This window comes from Pithys albifrons, chromosome 10 (genome assembly GCF_047495875.1).
Source record: "Pithys albifrons albifrons isolate INPA30051 chromosome 10, PitAlb_v1, whole genome shotgun sequence".
Lineage (NCBI taxonomy): Eukaryota > Metazoa > Chordata > Aves > Passeriformes > Thamnophilidae > Pithys > Pithys albifrons.
The window spans coordinates 5,036,902-5,063,485 of record NC_092467.1 but is presented as its reverse complement, the minus strand read 5'-3'; the positions used below and the strand labels follow the sequence as shown (position 1 = coordinate 5,063,485).

Sequence of the window (26,584 nt, the reverse complement as noted above, 5' to 3'; positions counted from 1 at the left end):
CCCAGAGCAGAGAAAAACAGTACCCAGCCACAACAGTTGGTGAATCTCCACAAATTGACCCCAGTGGTGGGCACTGAGAAGTGCTACCTTGAAAGGGAGGCAATAACTCTGTAGATAAACACAAGCCCACAGTGGATTCTCCTTTCTGAGGCAGAGAGGCCCAGAACAAACCCCCAGTCAGTGTGTGTGTGTCCAGCTGATGTCCCTGACAAAGGGCTGACTGTTCTGGTGCAGCAGCCCCAGCCTGCAGAACAATCCTCAGTGTTTCCCGAGGTTGTTTTCCAACACTGTTTGTTACATATACATTGAGAGAACATGTCAACAGCTGGATGGGACAGTGGGGCAGGCATGAGGACATGTATTCTGTACATAGAATCATAGAATCACAGAATGGATTGGGTTGGAAAAGACCTCCGAGATCAAGTCCAACCCTTGGTCCAACTCCAGTCCCTTTACCAGATCATGGCACTCAGGGCCACGGCCAAGCTCAGCTGAAAAACCTTCAGGGATGGGGAATCCACCCCCTCTCTGGGCAGCCCATTCCAATGCCTGAGCACTCTCTCTGCAAAGAAGTTTTTTCTGCTCTCCAACTTCAATTTCCCCTGGCAGAGCTTGAGCCCATCGTGCCCCCTTGTACTTCCCTTCAGGTAGCTGTAGCTGTGTGCATTCCAAAACTAATCAGGGGATGGGGTGTGACTATGGGGGAAGCTGACACACAGTCTCACTACTACCTCCAAACAGGGAAAACTGGAGTGTGCAGCAGGCATTGAGTCTCAAAGGCTGAGACACCTCTGTGTAATGCCATAAATAAAAGTCTGGGACTTGGCTGGTATTTTCTAGAACAGCTGACAAAGCAATGCTTTTCTGTACTGTTGCCTTAAGGAGTAGAGATGAGAACAGAAGCACAGAAAAACACATAGTTTGTCCCTTAATTTTGCTCTTTTCATCAGACACTTCTGTGCAGGAGCACCGTAATTAACTGGTACTTAAGCAACAGCTTCGATGGGAGAAGGACAAGCCTGTGATATGGTCACTTGTGATTTCCACTGCTCCTCTCAGTAACAAGCCCCGACAGGACCTTCACATTCTGCAGAGCAGAACTGCTTCCATCTGCTCTGTGGCAGCATTGCAGTGGCTGCTGTCACATCCATGCAGTTGTGTGACAAGCTGCCTCTGTCCCTACAGGCAAGCACAGACCAGCTGCATGAAAAACAGGGATCTTTTCCACTGACCTAGTTCTGTCAGGCTTGGAGAAACCCAGGGGGAAAAATGTGTTGTTACAGTGTAGTTAATGATAACTTTGAGTCTTGCAGCTGACAAACCAGTAGTGGAATATGAAGAGCTGGGGTGTGAGGGACAGAAAGTTGTGTCCTGCCTGGCCACTCATGTTCTGCCAGGTGGTCTCATCCCAGGTTGTTACCATTGCATTTGCTCTCAGCTCAAACCCATTTGCTTTCTGGATTTTGTCCATGTTTCCCATTATTCCAGCTAATTTGTTACAAATGACATACTAAACTCCTGCATCTCCCTGCTAGTTTGAGCAGCTGACTAATGACTGTTAGCTGACTCCTGAGTGATTCCTTGCTCACTTCAGCAGGGATGGCATGGAACTGGCTGCTCTTGACCAAAAAATACCTTCCTACACCCAACACCAGAGCACTCCTGACTGGGTATTTTCCAAGATTTCTTTGCTGAAGATTGTATTTTGGAGTCATTCATGTTTAGGGAATTAATCCTAAATGAATCCTTCCATCCAGCTACCAGGCAGAACTCCCAAACCTCCCTGTCTTCTGTGCATGGAACCCAGAGAGGAGCTGTCTCAGCTTTGTACACTGCTTTATTCACTGGCTTCCATCCAAAACATGGAATATTTTTAATATGGGTCTGTTTAGGGATCTACCAGCTGAACCCCACATGCAATTATCTCAGTAAACTTTGTCCAGCTTTAATACTTACCTAAATCCACAGAAACCTCCAGTCCTCTCTGACTGCTGGAAGAGGAGGAATTGATCTTCCCCTACAGATTCATCCACATTCTGCTATTGGCAGAGTCTTGGAAACAAGAACATGAAACAAGGTGAATTTGTATCTTAAGACAGGAACATCTCATTGAAGGAAAGAGATAACAGTGATTGCTGAAAAAAAGCCTAGACACAAATTTATGGCTTTTTTGAAATGGTATTTAACAGTGACTTAAGCCTGAGGGGAAAGAGAACATGCCTGCTTTGCCATGACAAAGGAGTCCAGCCCAAGGACCTGAGAACATGTCCAGAGGTGACAGAAACAGGCCTGGAGGGAGGGTAAGGATTAGTACCTTAAAGAAAATACCACCCTAAAATAATATTTTCCACTTCTCCCCAAAAGACATGAAGAGAATGTGAAGCTGAGGGTTTGTCTCCTGAGCTGCTGCCTGATCGTGGTTACTTGAATATGGATCCTGTCAGAACTTCTCCCATCTTCTGACAGTGGGGATGTTGGTGGTGGGTTTTGGGGGGCACTTTGGTCATTTAGATGATATGAGTGAGGCCTCCAGAGATGGATTCTGGTGTGAAGTCTGGACCAGGGCCTGGTGTCTCTTCCTCTCCTTTCCCAGGATGAGCCAGTGCCGGGTTCTGCAGCAGGTGGCACTGTTGGTTGCGTTCAGAGGTGAGTTTTACTTCAGTATTCATGTCCCTCAACTCTCCTGGTTGCCAGCGGTGACTTCAGCTCATGATGGATCCCGTGCACCCTGATAATTTGTTCTGTTTCCAGAGTCATAGACTTGATTATATTCTGTTGACTGTTAATGGGAAGGTTAAACATTTAAGCACCTTAAGATGTAAAAAATTAATATCTCGGTGTGTTAAACATCTTTTGTGCAGCAACCACACTTGCCTGAAACAGAGAATCACAGAATAGTTTGGGTTGGGAGGGACTTTAAAGAGCTTCTATTCCAACCCCCTGCCATGGGCAGGGAGTGTCTCTGTAAGACAGTTAAGAAAATGCTAAGTTAGAAAAAAAAAAAACCAAACTGGCAACTTTCCAGGCAGAATCAATAGCCAACAGTTTGAAACTCAGGCATGTGATAGTTTGGTATTTCTTTTGATTTTTGCACCTTTTGATTTAGAGCAGAGAAAATGAGGTGGGTGTTCCCTTGGACATCACACCAGCTTCCCAGATAAGGTACTTCTGAATACCAGCCAGACAAGATGGTATTTCACAGAATTTTGTCACTTTTACAGGTATTGTCTTTTTGAATTTTCATTTCCACTTGTGTACTTCTTATTTATTTTGAAAACAGAGCTGGGTCTATCTTTGGAAGAAAATTGTACCTGGATACATTTATTTATTGCATAGAGAAAGAAGCAAAACTATAATTTAATTATGCTGAACCAGAAGTGCACTTGTGGCAGCTTGAGAAATGGCAAATAACAGTTGTCAAAACTCTGTACAGGCAGAGAGAAGTGTGACTTGGAGAAATAAAGTTGTGTTCAGTGTAGACATTTTTGGAAACATTAATTCAGCAGGAACAAAAAAGTCTGAAGGGAACTTGGAGAGCCTTTGGCTTCAATAATTAAGCTCCCTCAGCAAACCAGTTGTTTCATAATGAGAGTGTGAATCCACCTTGTTGGCTGGCACATGGCAACAGGAAAGTGTTTGTAACTTCCCTGTTTGAAATTACATTATGGAGTTATTTAGGTAAGCTTTTCACAGTCATTTCTTTTCCTTATAGAAAAATCACTTAAATCTATAAACTATGTTTTTATTCCTGTGCTTGTTGCTTACACAGGTGTCCTTTTTATCCCCTGAGCTTTGGCACCACTGACACTGCAGTGCTTATTTCCTGGGCAGTGGGAAGGCACTTTTCTGGGCACTGCAGCTGCAGACACCCCAAACTCTCCTTCTGCCTTGCCCAGAATTTACAATGCAAATTTTGGCCCCTCTATCAGTTAATTTATTCAGATTTCCCAGACTATAAATTCCCACAGCCACTGAGGCTGCCATTCCTTTTGAATCACAGAATCATAGAATCGATTGGGTTGGAAAAGACCTCTGAGATCATCGAGTCCAAACCTTTGGTTAAATCACAGTTCTTTTTGCTTCTGGTTATCAGTGTAAATATCAGAGAGTCTTAGAATCTTCACCACCACTTTATTAATTGCATTCCTTCCATAGGTCAGCAAAGACAGCCCTAAAACAGGAAACCCTCAGCCAGGGGACTGGGGGAGAGGGACAGAGACAGTGATCAGATGTGGGCACACAATGCCAACCTGGAACTGGGGCAACCCCAGCATTTCTGAGAATGTCTCTGAACTACTGTAAGATTTTAAGCCCCTCCAAGCAGCTCTAAACCACTGTATATCTTTTCTAAATTGCAATTCTGACTTGCTGCGATCGTCTGGGCCTCTCCAACTCCTCCAAGGAGCTCTATACCTCCAGAAATACACTTGTTTTGGCAGAGGTGGTGAGAGCTGGGACTGTTCAGGAATGGTGGAGCTAAGAGGGGATTTCTGGAAAACAAGATGAGCCTCAAAGAAAAGCATGTGCTTTTTGAGGACCTGCTAATAAAAGTAAACCCCAGAGAAAGTGGTCTGTGCGTGTGACCAGCCCACAGGGAGCATATTTTGGGGTGGGGGAGGAATCCCACAGCCCCAAACTCCTGGGGTTGCTATGTGAGCACATGAAAAATGTGCTCCCAGAGCACACAACAACAGGGGATTGTTCTCTCTGCAGGCACTGGGTGCTCTCAGAACACACACTGAGGGCAGTGCTGAGAGTGGGCACTGCAGGCAGTTGTTTTGAAGGTTTATTGCCATGAATCTGTGCAGGGCAGCACCTTGTCTCAGGGGGTGCTGGTGGTCAGATCACAGAATGACCATTCTTGAGTTGGAAGGGCCCCACAAGGATCATCGAGTCCAACTCTTAAGTCAATGGCCCACACAGGGGATTGAACCCATGACCTTGGCATTATTACAACGAAGTTTTAACCAACTGAGCTCATCTCAGGGTCTTAGTGCAGATGAAGTAGCTGTAGGATGAACCCCAGGGCTGAACCCAGGCTCAGCTGCAGCCCTGGTGGGATGGAGGGTTGTGTTGGGCAGGGCTCCCATGGGGCCACACTTGGCATGGAACGTGGGGCACCTCTGGTAAAACCATGCTGGGCTGCATGCAAGGAGCAGTTTAGCTCCCCATGAGCCCCATTGCTTTCTGCTCTCTTGTGATGGCCTGGCCCCCGTTTGTCCTTCACACAAACACAGATCCGTGTGTCCCCGAGGCAGGACACTGCACTGTCACTTCAGTGCCGCCAGCGCCTCGGTGGGGCTCACAGGGCAGCCATACATGACACAGTAGGAAGGAATTCTTCCCTATGATGATGTCCAGGCCCTGGCACAGGTGCCCAGAGAAGCTGTGGCTGCCCCATCCCTGGGAGTGTCCAAGGCCAGACTGGACAGGGCTTGGAGCAACCTGGGCTGGTGGGAGGTGTCCCTGCCCATGGCAGGGGTGGAATGAGATGGGCTTTAAGGTCCCTTCCAACCCAAACCATTCTGTGATTATCTCCACCCTCTTATTTATTAATTTTTTAAAGATCATTTATTTTTATGTTGAAGTTTGCAGATGACGACGATGAATAACCCAAACCAGCCTTATCTTTGGCACAGAGTGGGGGCTGTGGGAGCCCGTGGTGGTCACAGCTGTGCTGGGGGGCAGGAGGGCAGGGCAGGGGCTGAGGAAGGGCTGGACAAGGGAGCAGGGGCCGAGCAGGGCCTGAGGGAAGAAGGAGGACCTGAGGGGGAAAGGGCAGAAACTCATCTCCAAAATTGTCAGTCTGCTTCCCAGAGCTGAACATGGGCGAGGATTCCTCCCGGACTAAAGGTGCCAGGACAGAAAGGTCTTGCTGCCTTTGGAGTGCCCTGGGAGGCCCATCATCAGCATCTTGGACCGTGTGGCTCAGGGCTTGCTTTCCTGGGGGAAAGGGCTGTTGTTCATTTGCAGAGGCTCGTCTCCAGCGATGCCAGTCTGGCTCCCAAAACTGAACATGCCCTCAGGTCAGTCCCTCTCCCCTCAGGTCCTCCCTTGCCCCTCAGGTCAATCTGTCTCCCATCACATTCACCCCCTCCTCTCAAGTCAGTCCTCCCTCTCCCCTCAGTCTGTCCCTCTCCCCTCAGGCCAGTCCTCCACCTCCACTCAGGTGGGTCCATCTCCCCTCAGGTGAGTCCCCCCTCCCCTCAGCTCAGTCCTCCATCTCCACTCAGGTGAGTCCCTCTCCCCTCAGGTCCCTCCTTGCCCCTGTTGTGCAACAACAGAAGGGTCTTGCTGCTCGCAGAGTAAGTCGGAGGGTCCATTACGTCGACCTGAGAGCGGAAGGCTCAGGGCTTTTTCCTGGGGAAAGGGCTGTGGGGACTGACCCGATGGGAGGGGGTTGCCCTGAGGAGAGAGGGAGGGATGCCCCGGGCACGGAGGGAGGGCTGACCACAGAGGGAGGGCTGCCCTGGGGACAGAAGGAGGGCCGCCCCGAGGCGGGGCCGAGCCCAGGCAGCGCTGTGCCCGCCTCCGGCCCCTCGGCCATTGCCACCCCCGGCACCGGGCGGAGCGGCCCTGCGAGCGCCCAGGGGCTGCCCGAGGGGAGGGGCAACCTGAGGTGAGGGGCGGTCGGGGGGGCTCTGCCCGAGGGGAGGGGCAGCAGCAGGGGAGTCTCGGCCAGAAGGGGGGGCATCCGGTGGTCTCTGCCCGAGGTGAGGGGCGGCCGGGGGGGTCTCTGCCCGAGGTGAGGGGCATCCGGTGGTCTCTGCCCGAGGTGAGGGGCGGCCGGGGGGGTCTCTGCCCGAGGTGAGGGGCATCCGGTGGTCTCTGCCCGAGGTGAGGGGCGGCCGGGGGGGTCTCTGCCCGAGGTGAGGGGCATCCGGTGGTCTCTGCCCGAGGTGAGGGGCATCCGGTGGTCTCTGCCCGAGGTGAGGGGCGGCCGGGGGGGTCTCTGCCCGAGGTGAGGGGCATCCGGTGGTCTCTGCCCGAGGGGAGGGGCAGCCGGGGGGGTCTCTGCAGAGCCCCCTCCCCTCCCAGCCGGCGCTGGGCTCAGCCCTGCGCGTTTTGCCTGTGACAGAAATCGAGCAACACTTTAATAACGATGGTAATGGGCTTTATCCTTTCTCTTTCAAACAGCTCAATGACATCCAGGAAGAAATTACAGGGTCTTGTAGCTGCTACAATGACTCCAATGACTCCGGATGGGTGAGTTTTTCAAAGCTGTACTGATTCCTTTTATTTTTTTTTTCGAATCGGATCTCTGGTGGGATGTGGGAACTGCTGGGTTTGTTCCCATTAGGACCAGAGTGAGATTGCCCTTCCTCTGCCTCCTCCTGTTGCCCAGCTAGTGCTGTAGGTCTGGACTGGGGGTTTGGGTCAGTCTCACACCTCTTTCTGCTGCCTTGTACGTGCAAATTAAATCATAGCAAGGTTGTACAGGGCAGAGTGTTGCAGTATTTCGTTTGTTAAAGAAAACCACAGTCCAAGTTAATCAGTTGTTTCAGTAATGAGAGTGTGAATCCACCTTGTTGGCTGGCACACGGCAACAGGAAAGTGTTTGTAACTTCCCTGTTTGAAATTACATTATGGAGTTATTTAGGTAAGCTTTTGACATTCATGTTCATTTCTTTTCCTTATAGAAAAATCGCTTAAATCTATAAACCATGTTTTTATTCCTGTGCTTGTTTTGGAAAAACAGCAACCGATTTTTGTTGTTGCTTTCAGGGGTGTCCTTTTTATCCCCTGAGTCCAAGTTAAAAAGAGCTCTCGAGAGCAAGAAAATAATTGTGAGGGTCTGACGGCCCTTTAGACTCTGCTTTACCCCCGCTAAGTCATGTGTGCATTCACGTGTGTGCATGGGATTAGTCCGAGCCTGAAGGAAATACTGCAAGGACAGCACACTCCTGAAAATAACATCAGATCGAAACTCGAAATTCAGCTTTCCTTGGTGGCAAACAGAAGCCTCCCAACTGCATTTTGATGTTGCAAGACAGTTGTTTGGAGTCAGCAGAGAACCCTGAGCTCTGGTGGGGGATGTGGCAGGACCTGTTCGTGTTTTTGAGGGAGACAGTGGAGATTTGCTAGTACAGACTTCCTTTTTAAAAGTTGTGTAAAGCTTGGCACTGTCCCAGTCAGGGAACTAAATAGTTGTAGGCACTGTTTTGATTCTTGCTTTTAAGGAAACTTATTTCTGATTTCATGTTTTTATCATAACTCAGATTTATTGAAACCATGATATTTAGAGTGTTACCTGACCCTCTGCCTGGAATGCATGGTCTGATGTGTTCTGGGAAGACAAATGCAGAGTTTTGGGTGATGTGTGAAACCAGTGAAGGCACCAGAATTGACTCCCAGACTATGGGTTTCTCTGTATGTTTAACAAATAAAAACAACAGCCAAATATTATACACTGGTAAACAACACCTGGAGAGAAGATGAACATAGAATTCTATTTCCCCTGTTTGTTGGGAGGGTCTGTTGCTTTCCTCATCCTTTAATGAGACAGAGAGGTCAAAGTCACATCCAGCAGATGCCATTTCAGTGTCTGTGTCCAGAAGCAGTTTAACTATTTGCCAGCACTTGCACAAATATCTTTGTGCTCTCAGGAGGATTCCTGTTTCCCTCAACAGCCAGAAAGGTTTGAGTGCCTCCTTTACCTCCTGTCTCCCAAAAAAAGTCCTCTGCTGTGCTGAGCCTGCAGAAATTCCCAGCTGGGATGAAAGGTGTGAATGGCAAACTACTTGTCTGGAGGAGGAGAAACTAGAAGAGAGAATTCAGAGCTGAGCTGTTCCCTCAGGTGTTAAATAGATCCCGAGGGTATCGTACCTTGGGGTAATCTCTGTGTGTAGAAATGCAAAGCTTCAAAATACATGGGGTTTTTTTTGTTTCTTAATCACCAAGTTAAAGATAAGTGTGGGTGGAGACTTATGGTTGCTGTGATTGCTTTCACTGCAGACAAATTAACCTTCCGGTGATCCCTCAGTACGTGGATTATCTGGTGAACGAGCAGAATGTGAAGAATGTTTTTGGTAAGTGTTTTTTTGATTGGAACTGTGATACAGCCTTTTTGTCTGGATGGAAATGCTGTGATATCTTGCCTGATAAGAGTTGTAGTGGGAGGGACTGTGGGATCATCCTGGCCACTTACATTCACCAGCAGAGAGAGAGCAAGAGGCACTTAAGACATCTGCTTTTGCCCACATCACATTTCTGTGAGGGATAAAATAAGTGTTGCCCCCACACAGCGACACACCCAGAGGTGAATGGATAATGTGTTGGCAGAGAAAACTCACAGAATGATTCTCATAAGGTGTCAGTTCTTATCTCCAGAGAAGCCAGTGTGTGTGTGAGGCCTCAGCCAGCCTGTTGTGTTGTGTTCAAACAGTGAACGGCACGACAGGAGAAGGCCTGTCCCTCAGCATCCAGGAGAGGAAGCAGCTGGCAGAAGAGTGGATGTGCCAAGGGAAAGACAAGTGAGTAGCTGAGAGGGAACAGGGCACTCCAAATCCTGCTATGATATTGGCATGCCTATAGCAAAGCCAAATTTGCTCATGCCTTTGTACTTCAGGACTTTGCTGTTGGGCTTTGTTGCCCAGCTCATTCCTCACAGAATTGTGTTTTTGTCACTGCCAGTTGGATGGAGTCTGTTTCTGCTGCTTAGAGAGCTTGTAGGAGTCCTTCTCTTTGGTGCACTGAGGGCTGGGGGGACAAGAAAGGGCTTAGGGGGGAGAAAAAGGGCTGTGTCCTTTGTTTATTCTTGCAAATTGAAAATCAAGAGCATTTCTGAACCTTTTAATATAGTAATTATTTGGAGGAGGAAACCCGGGGTGTCAAGTGTTTACTGCTTCCCTAAAGGTGCAAAATCAGTGAGGAAGGGAAGAATTCAACCTGGATCTGCAGCTGTGTGTCCAATCACAGCTCCTTTCTCCATCTCTTGTACCTGCCACAGCCTTGGATCCCTCTCTGCTGCCTTCCTCTTCGTTGCTCTGTCAGAGGATGTGCAGGGAAGGAGGTGTTTTGGGGGAGAAGGGTGGTGAGCAGGAATAAACTGGGGGGAAGGCTCACAGCCTGCACATCCACAGCCTTTATATCCGTGTCTCCTGTGGACATAAACAGGAAACACAGCAATGGGCTATGGCCTCACACAGGGGAGATTCCCTTGGCAGAAGCAGACAAGCACTCAGAGCTGCTGCTGTGAGGTGGGTTTGCAGAGAAATAGGTTTAGGATGCAAAGGTACACTTTGATATCCTTCACTCTTTCCAGCTTCCCCTTAAACCCTTCATGTCTTAATTTCAGCTTCCTAATAAAACGCTGAGATTTGTCCCTCCTGACAGCCTTGCAAGTACAACAGCAAGGAGTCACACATGATTCATGTCTGCAAATATGACTGCTTGTCAGGGTTGGTATTTTCCCTGTGTCTGCTTGTCAGGTCAACACAAGCTCAGATCCTTTTCAGGTTCTTGTTCTGTGGCTCCCTGGGCTCACTTTGGCAGCCTGGTATTTTCCACCATCACTGAAACCTCTCCAAACCTTTTGAATTTGTCATTTTGTTTTGTTTTGTACAGGTTGGATCATGTGATCATTCATGTGGGAGCACTGAGTCTGCTGGAGTCCCAGGAGCTGGTGTGTGTATGATGTGATTCCTTTTCACTCTGTGGGATAAATAGAAGCAGATGCACCTTCAGGGACTTCCCATTCTGTCTCTTACAGGCAAGACATGCAGCAGCCATAGGAGCTGGTGGCATTGCTGTCATAGCCCCCTTCTTCTTCAAACCCACAAACAAAGGTGAGTACCTGTCATTGCTGAGGCCTTTTTATTGCCCTCCACATCTTTATCATAGATAAAGGATTAATACCTGGGGGTAATGTCTGCACACTTGGCATGGAAAACAAAACCTGGGAGACAGGAGAATTCTGCAAAGAAGTGGGAAAGATGTTCTTTGGGATGTGTTTCATTAGCCTTTTGTAAAAAGCAGAGTTGCTTATGCAAAGAGTAGCCACCAGTCTGTTGTGAATCACTAGTTTGGGGTTGAAGCTTGATCTGGGCTGCACTAGGAGGCAGTTGGTTCCATGCTGACCCTTGCTGGGCACTGACCAGGTTGATGAACTGCTGATATGTGGGTGTGCCCCTTGTTACTGAGGTGACCAGGCTTGGTTCTGACCCCTTAAGATTTCCTCAGAACTTGGAAATGGAGTGATTTTCATTACACTAAGGACAAACAACATAAACCAACCACATGACGTGGAGGCTGTAACAGAAATGTTAAAAGTTGTGTGAATGAATTATGGGACTGAAACCAGAGGGGGTTGCCAGACTGGCTGGTAGTGACAGCCAGGACACAATCAGAGACAGTCAGACTGGTACTCAAAGAACAGCACAGAGATCAGCAGAAGACCTCACTGAGAGTACAATGGCAGTGAGGGTTCAGCACTGTGTTTTTTGCCATTCCTCTCCCTGCTATGCCACTGGGAAAATTGCCTAAGATCTACAAAAGATGCCGTGAACAAGATTCTTGGGAAGAATGTCAACCATAATAACCCTTTGATTCTTAAAATGGTTTAAGAAAAAAAATCCAAAAACCTTTACATGCTCACTGCTGAGCAATACCCTGGGGAGATGAACGTGGACTTGATGCCTTGTCCTGTGTTCCATGCAAGTGATCCTGGTGAAACCACTTGGCACACAGGTCTGGCATGTGTAAGAGCAGCCTGAGTTACACCTGCAAGAGAATGAGTGAGGTACTGAAACAGCTTTGGTTTAAAACAAAGATTGTCTTTGCCTTCCTTAAGGTCTTCCCCTGATTCTGGTCACATTTAATGTTTTTATGACATGTGAGGGGTTTATATATATGTGGTGCACAAGCTGAGGTCTCTCCACAGCCCTGGCTGTGTATCTGAGCTGTCTCTCCCTGTGGACAGTCTCCTTCTCTCACAGGGATCTGATGTTTTCCTTCCAGATGAGCTGGTCACTTTCTTACAGAAGGTTGCATCGGAGGCCCCTGATGTTCCATTCTATTACTATCATATTCCTCCTCTGACAGGTGTGAAGAGTAAGTACAGAGAACAGGTCTGTGGTTATTTGCTCTGGACAGCAGGTTATGTGGTGTTTCTGGCTCTTTGTATTTATATTTAGTGTTTAATATATTGCCAGTTCAGACCTAAGCTTGCCCTTATCCAGGGTTTTTGTGTTGAATCTGGTCAGTCTTACTTTTTGTTGTGTTACTCTTTGGTTTAGAGGGGTACAGTTACTTGGCTTAGGCCAGAAGTGAACAGGCTGTAAAATATGAAGTGTCCCACGTGGGGACATGGCAGGGACCCTCCCAGAGCAGGGCTGTGTTCCCTCAATGGCATTGCTGTCCCACACAGTTCGTGTGGAGGAGCTGCTGGATGGAATCAGGGAACGGATCCCCACCTTCCAGGGGGTCAAGTTCAGCGACACGGATCTCCTGGACCTGGCACAGTGTATTCACAACAATGAAACAGAGCAGCTTGAATTTCTCTACGGGGTGGATGAGGTAAGAGGCTCCTCCTAAAAATAATTTCTTCTAAGGCATTCTCTTGCTTCAGCCTTGGGGGAAAATAGCCCTGGACTCTCAGTGCCAGGCAGTTTTGCTGTTCCCTCCAGCCACCCCTTTTTATTCTTTATTTTGTTACACAAAGTAAATATTTTTTTTTACTTTTTTTCCTTCCCCCACCCCAAACTAGCAACTGTTGGGTGCACTGGCCGTGGGGGCAAATGGAGCAGTTGGCAGGTCAGTATGGCTTGGGCTGTTTTCCCTCCACACACACACTGTGGGGTTGCATCTTCCACTGTCTGCACAGTATTTCCCTGTCTGTCTTCTGTCACCACAACGGAGGAGGTTGCAGGGTGGGGATGTACAGAAGCAGACACATAATGTATCCCAAATCCTTGTGATGGGACAGCCATATAACCTGGGCTCTCACCCCGTGCTCCTCTGGGTGGTTATTGCTGCAGTCCCTAAGCTGGCCCAAAGGTTTCAACGTACTTTTTATCCTCACAGCAACTTGAGAAGTGATTCCCTACTTCAATCTTCACTACATGTGTAAGAAACCAAAACCCAGAGAGGTTCAAATCATTAGCTGTCACGAGAAGTCTGTGAGGAAGAGGGCTCTGCTGGGTTTGCTTCTGATTTATCTTCTGCCCCTCTTACCAGGCTGCTTAGATGAATTACTGTGATATCTGTGTTCCCATCTAGATGATCCATTAAATGAACAAGCAACTGGAAAATCACAAGACTGACGGATCTTCTCTCTAAACTCTTCTGTAGGGCTTGGCATACTTCAGATGCTTGACCACACATAGATTGCACACATCTCTCTCTTAATAATGACTCTAACCCTGTCAACAGCAAAAGCCTGTGGTTACTTGCTTTGTTTCAGTGGTTTTATGTTCCTCCTTGGCACTGACCAATTCTATTTTTGGTTTGTTTTGGGGGTTTTATTTTTTGGCAGCACATACAACTATTTGGGCCGCCAGATGAATCTGATGTTGCAAGCCTTTGCAAAGCCAGACCTTGCCCTGGCACGGAAATACCAGGTACAGCATCTTCCCTGGCCCCACTGGGAGAAACCTCCTTTCCCCTCCAGCTTTCCTTGGGCTGTTCCCACATGGGTTTGTCATCCATATGCTTTATTAAAGGAAAATTCTTCCAGCTCCATCCCACCCTATTGTTCATCCCTCCTCAGCTTTTTGACCAGTCCTTACTAACCTTTAACTAAGATCTGCCTCACTTACCCTTCAACTTTCTCATCTCATCTATGCAAGTGAGTCGTCTTCCTTGACCAGACCTGTGGGGACCAAGCCCCTTGACTAGGAATGTTCTGGGGATGGCCCACATGATGTAGGGCAGAAAGCTGTCCCAAAACAGCTCTGCCTTCACCCTCTTGGTCTTGGGCAGCTGGAATCATAGAATGGATTGGGTTGGAAAAGCCCTCTGAGATCATCCAGTCCAACCGTTGGTCCAACTCCAGTCCCTTTACCAGATCATGGCACTCAGTGCCACGGCCGAGCTCAGCTGAAAAACCTCCAGGGATGGGGAATCCACCCCCTCTCTGAGCAGCCCATTCCAATGCCTGAGCACTCTCTCTGCAAACAAGTTTTTTCTGCTCTCCAACTTCAATTTCCCCTGGCAGAGCTTGAGTCCATCGTGCCCCCTTGTCCTATTGCTGAGTGCCTGGGAGAAGAGACCAACCCCCACCTGGCCAGAACTTCCCTTCAGGCAGTTCCAGACAGTGCTGAGGTCACCTCTGAGCCTCCTCTTCTCCAGGCTGAACACCCCCAGCTCCCTCAGCCTCTCCCCACAGCACTTGTGCTCCAGTCCCTTCTCCAGCCTCGTTGCTCTTCTCTGGCCCCGCTCCAGCCCCTCAGTTTGTGAAGGAAGGTTTGTGAGGACTTCTGAGCCATCAGCAGACAATGTGTACCCAGTTTTTTAATGGAACATTTGAGGCATCCCTCCCCTATTCCAAAGAAATTCAGTTAGTGTTTCCTGGTGGCCAAGGGCTTTTCTTAAAGTTGTATAAGATACAAATACCAGAATAGCTCTAAATTCTGTCACACCTTCAAATTTAAAGGTGTTAATAAACTACTTTTGGTCTTTTCTAGTTTCTCACTGGGGAATTTCTCAACTTTGTCATCAAACTGGGTAAGTAAAGTGAATAAACACTGCCTGTTTCCTTTGTTTTGTCTAAAAATGTGGACTTGGTGCTCCTTAAACTCTCATGTTGCTGTACTCTTGGAACTTCCTTCCTGAAAGATTTGCAGTGAAAAACTGTTGCATCTGCTGTTTCCCAACTTAGTAGCAGCTGGAAGTTGACAAAGGGAGCTGACCAAGAATCCCCAACAGACTCCACTCTCCCTTCCTTCTTTCTGCTGCAAAATCTCACAGATCTTTCCTGTCTGCAAGCACAGTTACCTCTCCTTAGTTAGACACTGTTCTCACTTCCAAGAAATACTTGCAGCCTGGTTGAGGGTGAATTTCACAGGAAATCTGTGCTGCTGGTTTTTGACACCTTTAGAAGCTGCTTTAAGCAAGATGGTCTGCAGATGTCCTGATTTTGCTTCTGTCTGCCCAGGTTTTGGTGTTGCACAGACTAAAGCTGTAATGACTTTTGTTTCTGGCATTCCCATGGGACCTCCACGGCTTCCACTTCTTGCTGCCTCTGAGGAGTTCATTGCCAAGGCCAAAGCCAAGCTGGACAGCATTGTGTGGCCTGATGGTGACTGACCACAGTCCTGGAGTCACTGTGGTTGGAAAAGACCTCTGAGTCCAGATATTAACCTGACACTCCTGGATCCACCACTGAGCCCTGTCCCCAGGTGCCACGCCTGCAATGTTGTTCACTTCCATGTTGATCTGGAGGTTACTTTTCTGGGATTCTCTGCCATATGGCACATTCCCCACATGCTGGGCTGGGATTTCTTTCAGGGAGTCAGCCCCTTCCTGTTAGGGCTGACTTTGCTGGGGCACACGTGGCCCAGCACTACACACTGCTCCTCTGGAGCTCTGCACATTCCAGGACTAACTGGTGTCTTTTCATTAAGAAAGAGCGGATTTTCCTCAGTTAAAGGGGCTGACTCCTTTTGCCCAGAAAGGAGGAAGATCTGCTTCCTCTCTCCCTTTGGCTGGGTGATGTTTTGTCCTCTCCCCCTTTGGCTGGGTGATGTTTTGTCCTCTCCTTGAGCACTACACTGTTTAAACAACAGTATGACACACTCCGGTTGCTCAGACTGGTATCTGTTTGTCAGAGTAAGATCCTGCTTCTGTCTGATCTCTTTGTGTTTATATGCCCCAATGCAAAATTAAAAAATCCCTTTTGTAACAGCAAGCTTTGGCTTTTTAATAAGTAGGTATTTCTCCATTTTTTTCCCCTTAGGGCAGAAACAAAGCCATGACTGAGCTGTGCATCTCTCTATCACAGGGCAGAGCTGTCTTGCAGGTTAGGAAGTGACAGAATCACAAAACCACTGAATGGTTTGGGTTGGAAGGGACCTTAAAGCCCATCTCATTGCACCCTGTGCCACCCCTGAAGCCACGGGCAGGGACACCTCCCACCAGCCCAGGGTGCTCCAAGCCCTGTCCAACCTGGCCTGGGACACTTCCAGGTTTGGGGCAGCCACAGCTTCTCTGGGTACCCTGTGCCAGGGCCTGCCCACTCTCTTAGGGAAGGATTTCTTCCCAATATCCCATTTAACCCTGCCCTCTGGCAGTGAGAAGCCATTCCCCTTGTTCTGGCACTCCGTCCCTTGTCCCCGGTCCCTCTCTAGCTCTCCTGGAGCCCCTTTAGGCCCTGACAGGGGTTCTCATGTCTCCTAGAGCCTTCCCTTCTCCAGAACATTCCCAGCTCTCCCAGTCTGGCTCCAGAACAGAGGGGCTCCAGCCTTTGGAGGATGTCCATACAATGACACAGAATCCCAGAATTGTTAGGGTTGGAAGGGCCCTCTGGAGCTCATCCAGTCCAACCGCCCTGCCAAGGTAGGGCAACCTGGAGCAGGGCACACAGGAACACGTCCAGGTGGGTTTGGAGTAATGTTTCCAGAGGGAGACTCCAAGCCCTCTCTGGGCAGCTGTTCCAGGGCTCTGCACCCTCAACATAAAGAGATTCTTCCAGGGGTTGAGGTGGAGTTTCTTGTGTTTCAGCTTACGGCTACTGCTCCTTGTCAGCACCAACACAGCGCCTGGCACCCTCCTCTCGGCACTCCCCTTTGCGCTATTTCTCTGCATTAACGGGGTCCCCTCTCGGCTGTCCCTTCCCGAGGCTGGGCCCGCCCAGGTCCCGCTGCCTCCAATCATAGCAGGGCCGTTCGGGCCCCAGCCCATGGCGGTGGGCAGCGCTGCGGCCGCCCCGTGTGCCGCTGCCCGTCCCTCTGCTTGTGCCGCCCCGTGTGCCGCTGCCCGTTCCTCTGCTTGTGCCGCCGCCCGTCCCTCTGCTTGTGCCGCCCCGTGTGCCTCTGCCCGTCCCTCTGCTTGTGCCGCCCCGTGTGCCTCTGCCCGTCCCTCTGCTTGTGCCTCTGCCCGTCCCTCTGCTTGTGCCTCTGCCCGTCCCTCTGCTTGTGCCGCCCCGTGTGCCTCTGCCCGTCCCTCTGATTGTGCCGCCCCGTGTGCCTCTGCCCGTCCCTCTGCTTGTGCCGCCCCGTGTGCCGCTGCCCGCGCCCCTCCCATGCTGGGCTGGGCGGTGCTGTGGGAGGAGCCCCGCCCCGCCCCGTCCCGCCCTGCCCCGCCCCACCCTGCTGGGCCCGCGCAGGCGCGGCCGGGCCTGGAGCCGTGAGCCGCCGGGGACGCTATCGGTGCCATTGCCGGTGCCGCCGGGCCCGCGCGGCCATGGGGGACGTGAAGAACTACCTGTACGCCTGGTGCGGCAAGAGGAGGGTCATGCCGGCCTACGAGATCCGCGCCGCCGGCGGCCGCGGCCGCCAGACCTTCATGTGCGAGGTGCGGCCTGCTGGGGGCCCTGAGGGGCCGGGCCTGTGCAGTGGGATGGGGGCCCTGAGGGGCCGGGCCGGGACTGTGCAGTGGGATGGGGGCCCTGAGGGGCCGGGCCGGGACTGTGCAGTGGGATGGGGGCCCGGCCGGGCCGGGGCTGTGCAGGGGGGCCCTGAGGGGCCGGGCTGGGGCTGTACTGGGGATGGGGGCCCTGAGGGGCCGGGCCGGGGCTGTGCAGTGGGATGGGGGTCCTGAGGGGCCGGGCCGGGACTGTGCAGTGGGATGGGGGCCCGGCCGGGCCGGGCCGGGCTGTACAGGGGGCCCTGAGGGGCCGGGCCGGGGCTGTGCAGAGGATGGGGGCCCTGAGGGGCCGCACCGGGGCTGCTGGGGGGCCCTGAGGGGCCTGGCTGGGGCTGTGCTGAGGGGCCGGGCTGTGCCGGGGATGGGGCCCCTGAGGGGCTGCACCGGGGCTGCTGGGGGGCTCTGAGGGGCCTGGCTGAGGCCAGGCCGGGGCTGTGCTCCCGCTGGGGCCTGACCGGAGATGTGGGGGCTCCCAGGGACTCAGGGGTCCGTGTCGGTGTTCTGGGGGTGTTGAGGGAGTTTGGAGGCTGTGACGGGGCTCTGGGCTGTGCCAGAGGGAAACTGCGGCCCGTGCGGGGTCTGGGATGACAGCCGGGAGGGACCTGGAGCTCTGCCGGGGGCATGGGGTGGTCGGCGGGGGGCGGGTGACGGGGGGCCGTGTCGGGGGGCTGGGGGCTCTGCCAGAGGAAACCTGGGGGCCGTGCTGGGGGTCTGGGGGCAGTGCCGGCGATCAGGGAGCCATGCCAGGCTGGTCTGGGGGCTGTGCCAGGTGATACATAACAATACCTAGCAATATTGCTTCTCCTGTGTTTATGAGCAGGCAGAGTGTGGTGTTTCAGTGGGTGCTGGTGGTTTGCAGCCCCTCTCACGCTCAGCTGTGCTGTCACACACACAGGTGCGAGTGGAAGGCTTCAACTACGTGGGCATGGGCAACTCCACCAACAAGAAGGACGCACAGAGCAACGCTGCCCGCGACTTCATCAACTACCTGGTGCGGGTCAATGAGATGAAGAAGGAAGAAATCCCTGCTTTTGGGGTGAGCTGCTCTTCCTCCTTACCCAGGCCTCACCTTTCACTGCAGTGCAGTGCTCCCAGTTGTGTTATACCCTGGAGTGCAGGTGGTGCCCCTGTGCAGTGGATTGAATGTGAGGGACTGCTGGGATACATACACAGTGTCATGGAATCATGGAGTCAGTCAGGTTGGAAAAGATGCTTAACATCGTGGAGTCCAACTGAATATTGTAGGATGATCTGGTCAAAGCAAGTTGAGCTGCAAAGCTGGTGAGGCTGGAAAGGATTCAGAGCCCCTCTGAGGTGCAGCCTGACTTTAGAAGTGCTGAGTACTCACACCTGACACTGGGAGTTGTTTTAGATACATATACTTTTTTTGTTATATATATATATATATATATATATATATATATATATATATAAAAATGTATGTGTGCATACGATACTTTAGATATGTGTGTATACTATGTATATATACACACACTATATAAATGTGTGTGTATATATGTATATATATGTGTGTATATGATGTGTGTGTTGAAAATTTGGCATTTTTTTAAACCATAACTGCTTGCTGCCATAGCTCCTCAGGTGTGTGACAGGATTATTGCTTTTTATGCTGTATGAACCATCAGCAGTGACTATCACGTGGAAGCTGGGGATGAGGGTAACTCTGTCATTACAGCAATTTTAAAGAAAAAATAAAGTAAACATGTAATTACATGTTATCTGTTGGGAAGGGTCTTTTTCTAGTGCTTCATCAGGTTTCTCAGGGGAATCTTCTTGCCTCGTTAGCCTGGGTGAAACCCAGTGGGAACAGGACTGATATTTAGGTTTTGATGTACCAGTTCATTCATGGTAATTCAGGGTTCAAATCCCTACTTGTGTTCCTTTCAGATTGCTCCTGGGCAGTAACTATTGCATAGTTACTGGGGATAACTATTGTATAATGTTACCTGAGCCCTTTAAATTGCCTGAACAGATTCTAGCTAAATAGTAAAACCTATTCTGTACCAGTGTGCTGAGGTTTTCCATCATTCCCTTCCCCAGCCAGCCCCAGGTGATACCCCTGATGGAGCACAGGAAGCACCTAAAGATGTCACTGGTTCCAGTTCAGCTCTGGGGGGACCCCTTCCTCCACACTTGCTTTTAAAAAGTGAAGCAGGTAAGGCTGCAAACTCTAATTTATGTATATTTGGGTGTCTTTGAGAGGTGATTTTTCTCCCAAATACTCTGCAGACAGGAGACAGAAGACACAGTTGTGGGGCAGAATGAATGACTGTGTGAGATCTGAGGGACTGTTGAGGTTGCCAGAAGTGTCTCTCCATAGCTGAGAACATGTTCTGGGGGAGTTACTTTATTTGTGTTTGTTTTTGTCCTTGTGATAGATGATGGCCCAGAGGCAGCACCTGGAAACTGTGGCAGTCACGGAGCCCAGTGGGACAGGGGTGCCAATCTGCAAGATTATTATTCAAGGAAAGAGGAGCAAGAAGGTCAGGTGGTAAGTCAGGCTGTGGAACTCTCCTCTAGTTCTTAAATAGGTGTCTGTTTCACCCCCTTTGTTTTGCAGTCAGGCTTGGAGTTTTCATTTGAAACTTTGCTGTTGGTTTTAACATAAGCTGCAGAATTACTCATTGGCTTTTAACAGCCAGAAACAAAATAAATCACTCTGGGTACTGTGACCATCCAAGTGTTTGTACAGACATTTTGTTGTGAAAACAAGGAATTACTGAGGACTCCTTTGCATTTTCTGTAATGTCTCCATTATTTTATAGAATCTGGGCAAGTTATTTGAAAGACTGGTTGTAAGAGTGTTTAAAACTAGTAAATGATACTCTTCTCTTCTGTATTAGACCTCAGAGTCAGAAGTGGACTTAAGTGCTGACCTTCACGGGGGCTGGACCTTGGAAAATGCCAAGGCTCGTCTGAACCAGTTTTTCCAAAAGGAGAAGATCCAGGAAGACTATAAATACACTGAAATGGGGCCTGATCACAACAGGTTTGGTGGTTTTGGTTGCTGTCTGTGCACGAAGGGTTTGGTGGCAGTGGCTGTTACATCCATTTGCAGTGCTCCAGAATGTTCTTTGCCAGGACCAGCAACATCCCTAAATGTTGACATGGGGGTGAGGAGCCTCAGTGCCCAGATCTGAGTGACTGAAGACACTTTTCATGGATATGCAGCTTTTAAACTGATTTCTGTGCTGCAGCCAAGCCAGCTACTGGGGTGTCACTTTGGATGAAAACAGAGATCAGTTGCCTTTGCTAATTAATTGTTCTATGACTGTTGTTGCCTTTGAGCATTTTGGATAAGTCTTAAATATTTACATTTGCTTATGTAGAAATGTGCTTTAAGGGCATTTCATTTCTATTTTAGTTATAATTGACTCTTTTGGCAGTGGAATCTTCTGCTGGAAAGATCAGTTTGGCAGAATCTTCCCAAAGGAGTTTTGAGGGTTTCAGTTGAGACCAGCTGGATGTTACTGATTTTTGACTTTCAGCCCATTCCATCAGAGAATTTTCATGCACTTCCCCAAATGAAAATAACTCATAGCAGATGGTGCATAAAGAATTGATGGGGTTTATTACTTTGCTCCTGTAAACAGTCTTTACAAACCAATCATCAAAACTTCAGGGCATTCTATTATTTCTGGTGAAACATGGTGACATTTTGTGGCCAGAAACAATGGCATGTTGTTGCTGCTGGATTCTCCTGGTTGGGTTTGGGGCTGAGTTTTTGCATTGTATAAACTTGTGTTCTATGAGAGTTAATGTTTTTAGAAAGACAAGAGAATTTTCTTATTACAACCTGTCACGAGAGTTTCATGACTGGTATTCTTTTATTGAGTCTTCCAAGTGTTTGGAACATCTGAAATATTCGTATTGAGGCAGAAAGTTGTAAATTCTCATTTAAAACCTGTCTCACATCACTTCATCTCCATTTATGTCTGTCAGGCAAGGCCATTTCTTTCCCTTATATGTGAGTGACATAAAAAGTTAGTTTGTACAGAACTAGGAATTTAAAATGTGCTTGTTGCAGGCTTAGTTTTCGAGCATTTCTTTTATCCTGTAGCTTAGGGGATGTTTGTGCAGCTCCTTTTGTTACACCCTGTGCAGGTAGAAGCTTTAACCCCACAGTTTTTCAGTTCATGTAGTCCTGAGCAGAGGGAGATGGTGACAGATGACAGTATGTTTCTCAGCCTGGCTGTTGTTCTTCCAGAGGGCGTTTCAGAGATTCCTGTTTATCCTGGGAAGGTGGTGTGAGTTTCCCTGGATGGAATGGCAGAAGGGGGAATTCACCACCTGCTGTAACATCTAATAGACATGAAACAATCCTGATGTGTTCTAGGGCTTGTTAAGAGGGAGCAAATTGTTGGATTTAATCCCTTTGGTCTGTGTTACAGGAGAGGGATAATTTCAGGTGGTTTTGGAGTTTTGAGAACAGTAATATAGTTTAGATAGGGGTTCTTTTTAAGAAATACCAGTTGCCATGCATCTTGCCAGTCTGGTTTTGGGCTTTTGAAGTAATAATCAGAGATATTAATTATAACAGAATTATACCAGACATGTCAGCCTTGCTGTCAGACATTTGTGGTCAGTTAATCATATTCATGGTCTAAGAACTCAGTAATAGCTGGGAAATTTGGATTCAGAGACTTTAATTATGACAGGAGGGTATAAGTTGTAAGCACAAACTTGGCTTTCCTAAAGCACAAAGCATGAACTCAGTATGAAGGGATGGGATGCAGCTGCTCCGTGCTGGGATTCCATGGAAGTGTGGGATGCCTTTGCCTCCTGTTGCTGCTGCAGTGACACCCCAGATGTGTGTGGGCTCCCAGGGGCGGCTGAGCTGGGCTAGGGCATCACTGGGATCCTGCTGCAAACTGATTTCTGGTGTTGCTGTTCTCCCCTCAGGTGGAGGAGAATGAGATTGAATGCTGACTGTAGGCCTGGCTGAGAAACATACTGTCATCGGTGTCTTAGGTGGCCGTTGTGTCCCTGAGAGCCAGTGGCCTTCCAGCCCCGAAGCCACTGTGCCTGAAGGTCAGTTTGCTGCTAGCACAGGAAGGAGCTCTAACCTGAGGTTTAAATCACTCCCTTAACCTTCTCTATTGTTTGTTTGCAGCAAGAAATGAAGGACACAGCTGCAAGTGCCAGGGCCTAGTTTCCAAAGAGCATCCTAGTCCAATAAAGCCCAGTTATATGTCTTGAGTCACAATTGCCAGTTTAAATCTTGTCTTAGAAGAATTTGGCTTTAATTTTTCATTTGGCACATACAGGCTTAGGCCTGTGATTCTTCAAAACACGGGTCAGGTTTCCATCCTCCTCTGTTGAGGATTATTTTTTCCTTTTAACCTAAATTTGTTACTCGGAGGGTGGGCAGGCCCTGGCACAAGTTGGGCAGAGAATCTGTGACTGCCCCATCCCTGGGAGTGTCCCAGGCCAGGTTGGACAGGGCTTGGAGCACCCTGGGATGGTGGGAGGTGTCCCTGCCCATGGTAGGGGGAGGAACAAGATAGTCTTTAAGGTCCCTTCCAACCCAAACCATTCCCTGATCCTATGATTCTCTGATTATTATTAACCTTTAAATGAACTAGTTCATGCCTGCTCAGCAAACTATTATGTTTGCTATGTAGAGTTACCTTGAGTAACTGTTGCTCAAGTAGCAAGTAACTCAGTAAGTTAAAGGTCTGCTGTTCCCAGGGTATGTAATCAGGGAAATTCCTCCAAATTCAGGTATCCTGTCTCCTCCTGTGCAGGGAAGTTTAACTACATGGCCTGGTTTGGTTTTGGCTGTGCTCTGAGCTGGCCAAATGTGTGGCAAAAAGCAGGGCAGCTGTATTAAATGTTGCATCTGGGTTGTTAACCACAGGCTGCTGTGGGTCACTAGTGTTATAGTAGTATCTAGTCACTGGTGTGATTAGTGATTAGATCTAATCTAACAGTCTTGTGATTAGATTATCTAATCACTAATGTGGAATACACTTAATGGTACAGTGGGAAGCACATTAATGTTACACTGACAGCCTTCCTGCTTTATAATTGTTGCCTTAAGCTTGGACAGTTCAGAGCATATTTCCTAATAATGTGCCTTTAATTTTCAATGCTGAACAGTGGCATTTGCAGGACTTCTTGTCAAATCTGCTGGTTCTGTTGATGGCAGGTGTGTTACCAACCAGCTGGGGGTCAAAGGGACTAAAAGCAGTAATATTTTACCTTGGTCATTGATGAGTTGACAGTTTCTGACTGAGGACAGAGATGTCTTTGCCTAGAAATACAGCCAAGAGTGAATATTTTTGCAGTGTCAGCTATTGGTAATTGTACCTTTGTGTTCTTTCTCTTGCAGGAGCTTTTATGCAGAAATGAGCATTTATGTGAAGCAGCTGTGCAGAAGTACGTGTTCCTATTTAGTTTATAACTTAGCAAGAGATGGGTGTTGGTGTAGAGGAATATTTGTGGGTACAGACTGTCATAGTTATGTGTTGGAGCCACTTCCAGAGGTGAGTGTCCTGGGCTGAGCTGGCAAAATGCCAACTGCCCAACACAGATGTCAGAGCTTCCCTCCCCCCTCTGAGAAAAGGGAGGAAAGGGAAAAAACCCTTCAAACTAGGTTTGTGCTTAAACTAACTATATATATTTATACAGAAAAGAGAAAATGAAAAGAGTAACTGCAATATAACAGACACTTAGACAAGTTAGAAATAACAAGTAATAACTTCCCAGTTCCCAGTAAACACAAATCTCACCATTTTAACTACAAATCACTCCAGAGAACTTAATCCCCAGAGAGACTTATTTAAGCAGAAAGACTAAGAACAAACATTTTACTTCCCTAAGATAACATGGTGGTGAGCTGGTGCTGGGCCTGGGCCTCCCCATCCCTCCTGGGACGGCTCGGTGTGTCCTACTGTGACCACAGCTGGGAAGGAACTGACCAACCCACTCCCACACTGGCTCTTACCCCTTTGAGATGATATCAGAAATATGGTATGGAATACAGTGCTACTGGCTAGAAGTCAGCTGTCAGCTCAGCCCAGTTCAAGTCAGCTGACAGGCCCAGGCCTACCCTGAAATTTAAACTTAGGCCTACCTGGCTAAACCCATAACAGGTGAGGGATCCTTTGTGTGATGCTGCTGGGTGGTATTGGATAACCACACACACCAAATGCAGAAAAACTTCTCAGGAGTGTCAGTAAGTAACACCCCTCAGCCAGTGTGACTGGTGATTTTGTGTTGGAGCTCTGGATTTATCAAGCTTGGAAACTCACCTGTGTGTACAGAGAGCTCATTTCAGAGTAGTGTGTTCTGTGGCAGCTGCCTGAGTGCTCAGGTGCTCAGCCCTGCCCTCTGTGTGCGCAGGGATCTGCAGCCGCGAGCACGGATCCAACAAAAAGCTGGCAGCGCAGTCCTGTGCCCTGTCCCTGGTCAGGCAGCTCTACCACCTGGGGGTCATCGAGCCTTACTCTGGGCAGACAAAGAAGAAAGGGGAGTCGGTGAGTGTGGCAGGAGGGGCAGGAGTTACTGCTGTCATTTTGTAACACTCATAAACATGAGTGAGTTAGTTTGCTCTCCATTTGCAACATCTTACAAGTTAATAACTTCGATTCTTTAGTTTACCAACTGTTTCTGTTCTGGCCAGTGATTTGGATCAGAAATGTAACTTCATGTATATGTGCATGGAGCAGTAAGTTATTTTACATCCTATTAGATGAAATAGTATTTGTAATAAATGCTGTTTCCAGTAGAATTTTCCTACAAGCTTAAATATTTCTGTTTATGCTCAGCTGTTTGGATTCAGTGAGCACGTGAGCATTTTCTGAGTATTCAAATATCCATGAATACACCCCCTCCAAATAATATGTATTTGTATTATTTAGGTATTTGGTAACATGTATTTAGGTATTTTGTAATATGTATTTTTTAGGTATTTGGTAACAACTTTGAGAATGTGTTCCCCCTGAAATGAAACTCAAATATTTAAAAATAATCTACAGATTTTAATTGGATGAAAAGCACCGAAACATTTCAAGGATGTGAATTTTGAACTGATGACACACTTTGGCCTCGTTTCACAAGGAACTGTTGGATGGTTCAGCCCACAGTTGTGGCTTCCAATGGCTGTCTGGTTGTGTATTTTGACATGTAGTTTTTAAATATTTCCTAGTTGGAACCCTATGAGGTGTCACTGTCTCCTGACTTAGAGAATCAGCTGCAGAGGACTGTGCGGGAGCTGTGCCTGGAGACTGTGCCTCCGGTGAGTGTGTGGCTGGGATACCCCCGTGTGTAACCTCACACCTGCCCCTTCAATACATTCTGCTGTCTTTGTCCACTCTGCTTTTGGATCTGTAGCCTGAAGATCCCAGTAATCCAGTTCTGATCACTGTTGGAAAGCTGGCCCATTTCGAGCCGTCGCAGAGGCAAAATCCTGCGGGAGTTGTTCCCTGGTCACCACCCCATTCCAACTGGAACCCCTGGACTGGCTGCAACATTGATGAGGGGCCTCTGGCAAACGTAAGATAGCTTAAAAATGATTTATTGATTGTTTTCCCCATGCTTCCAGAACTTCTAAATGCTTTTTCTGCCCAGGATTCAAAGTATGATCTACTCCAACAGAGAAAACAGTCCACTGATAAAATTTCTTCCCTTATTGACCAGGAGGCAGGGAATTCTTTGTGTTTACTTTATGCCTTGCTATGTCTTGAGCAGCAGTGTCAGAAGTGTCCCAATTCACTGCTTTCCTTCACTTTTTACTTCCTATTGTGCAACCCATACAATGTTTATAATTGAAATTACCAGGTAAGCTCATTTATAATTCCCAAGCTTCTTTTCCCTGTATTTCCATGCTAGGACTTTTTTTCTGGGAGGAGAAACTGCTCCAAGCCAAGTGTCACTACACAATCAGCCAACTTGCTTATTTTTTGTCAGTTCTAGTCCCATTCAGCAGAACAAATGAAAAGCAAGAATGTGGCATGATGGAATGAGGGAGAAGGGACAAATTACTGGGTTGCCAAATTCAGAGGGTCATTTGGTCTGAGTGGTGTAGCCTGGTCAG

At 48.5% G+C, this 26,584-nt stretch overlaps 1 protein-coding gene across 7 annotated transcripts in view; it reads left to right on the top strand.

Moving 5' to 3' along the window:
• The first annotated feature begins 1,984 nt into the window (after positions 1-1,984).
• DHX9 (DExH-box helicase 9) overlaps positions 1,985-26,584 on the top strand; it is a 43,960-nt gene continuing 19,360 nt past the window's right edge. The window contains exons 1-18 of one of the 7 annotated variants that reach the window (XM_071564845.1): positions 6,356-6,619; positions 7,138-7,206; positions 8,956-9,029; positions 9,386-9,473; positions 10,567-10,624; positions 10,712-10,787; positions 11,959-12,051; positions 12,368-12,516; positions 12,707-12,753; positions 14,625-14,664; positions 18,419-18,559; positions 19,585-19,699; positions 19,923-20,035; positions 20,388-20,533; positions 23,879-23,925; positions 24,892-25,025; positions 25,697-25,786; positions 25,882-26,043. In XM_071564845.1, coding sequence (XP_071420946.1) covers positions 6,390-6,619; positions 7,138-7,206; positions 8,956-9,029; positions 9,386-9,473; positions 10,567-10,624; positions 10,712-10,787; positions 11,959-12,051; positions 12,368-12,516; positions 12,707-12,753; positions 14,625-14,664; positions 18,419-18,559; positions 19,585-19,699; positions 19,923-20,035; positions 20,388-20,533; positions 23,879-23,925; positions 24,892-25,025; positions 25,697-25,786; positions 25,882-26,043 — 1,872 coding nt within the window. In that variant the 5' untranslated portion in view covers positions 6,356-6,389. The other 6 variants (XM_071564842.1, XM_071564844.1, XM_071564840.1 and 3 more) reach the window with 6 other exon arrangements.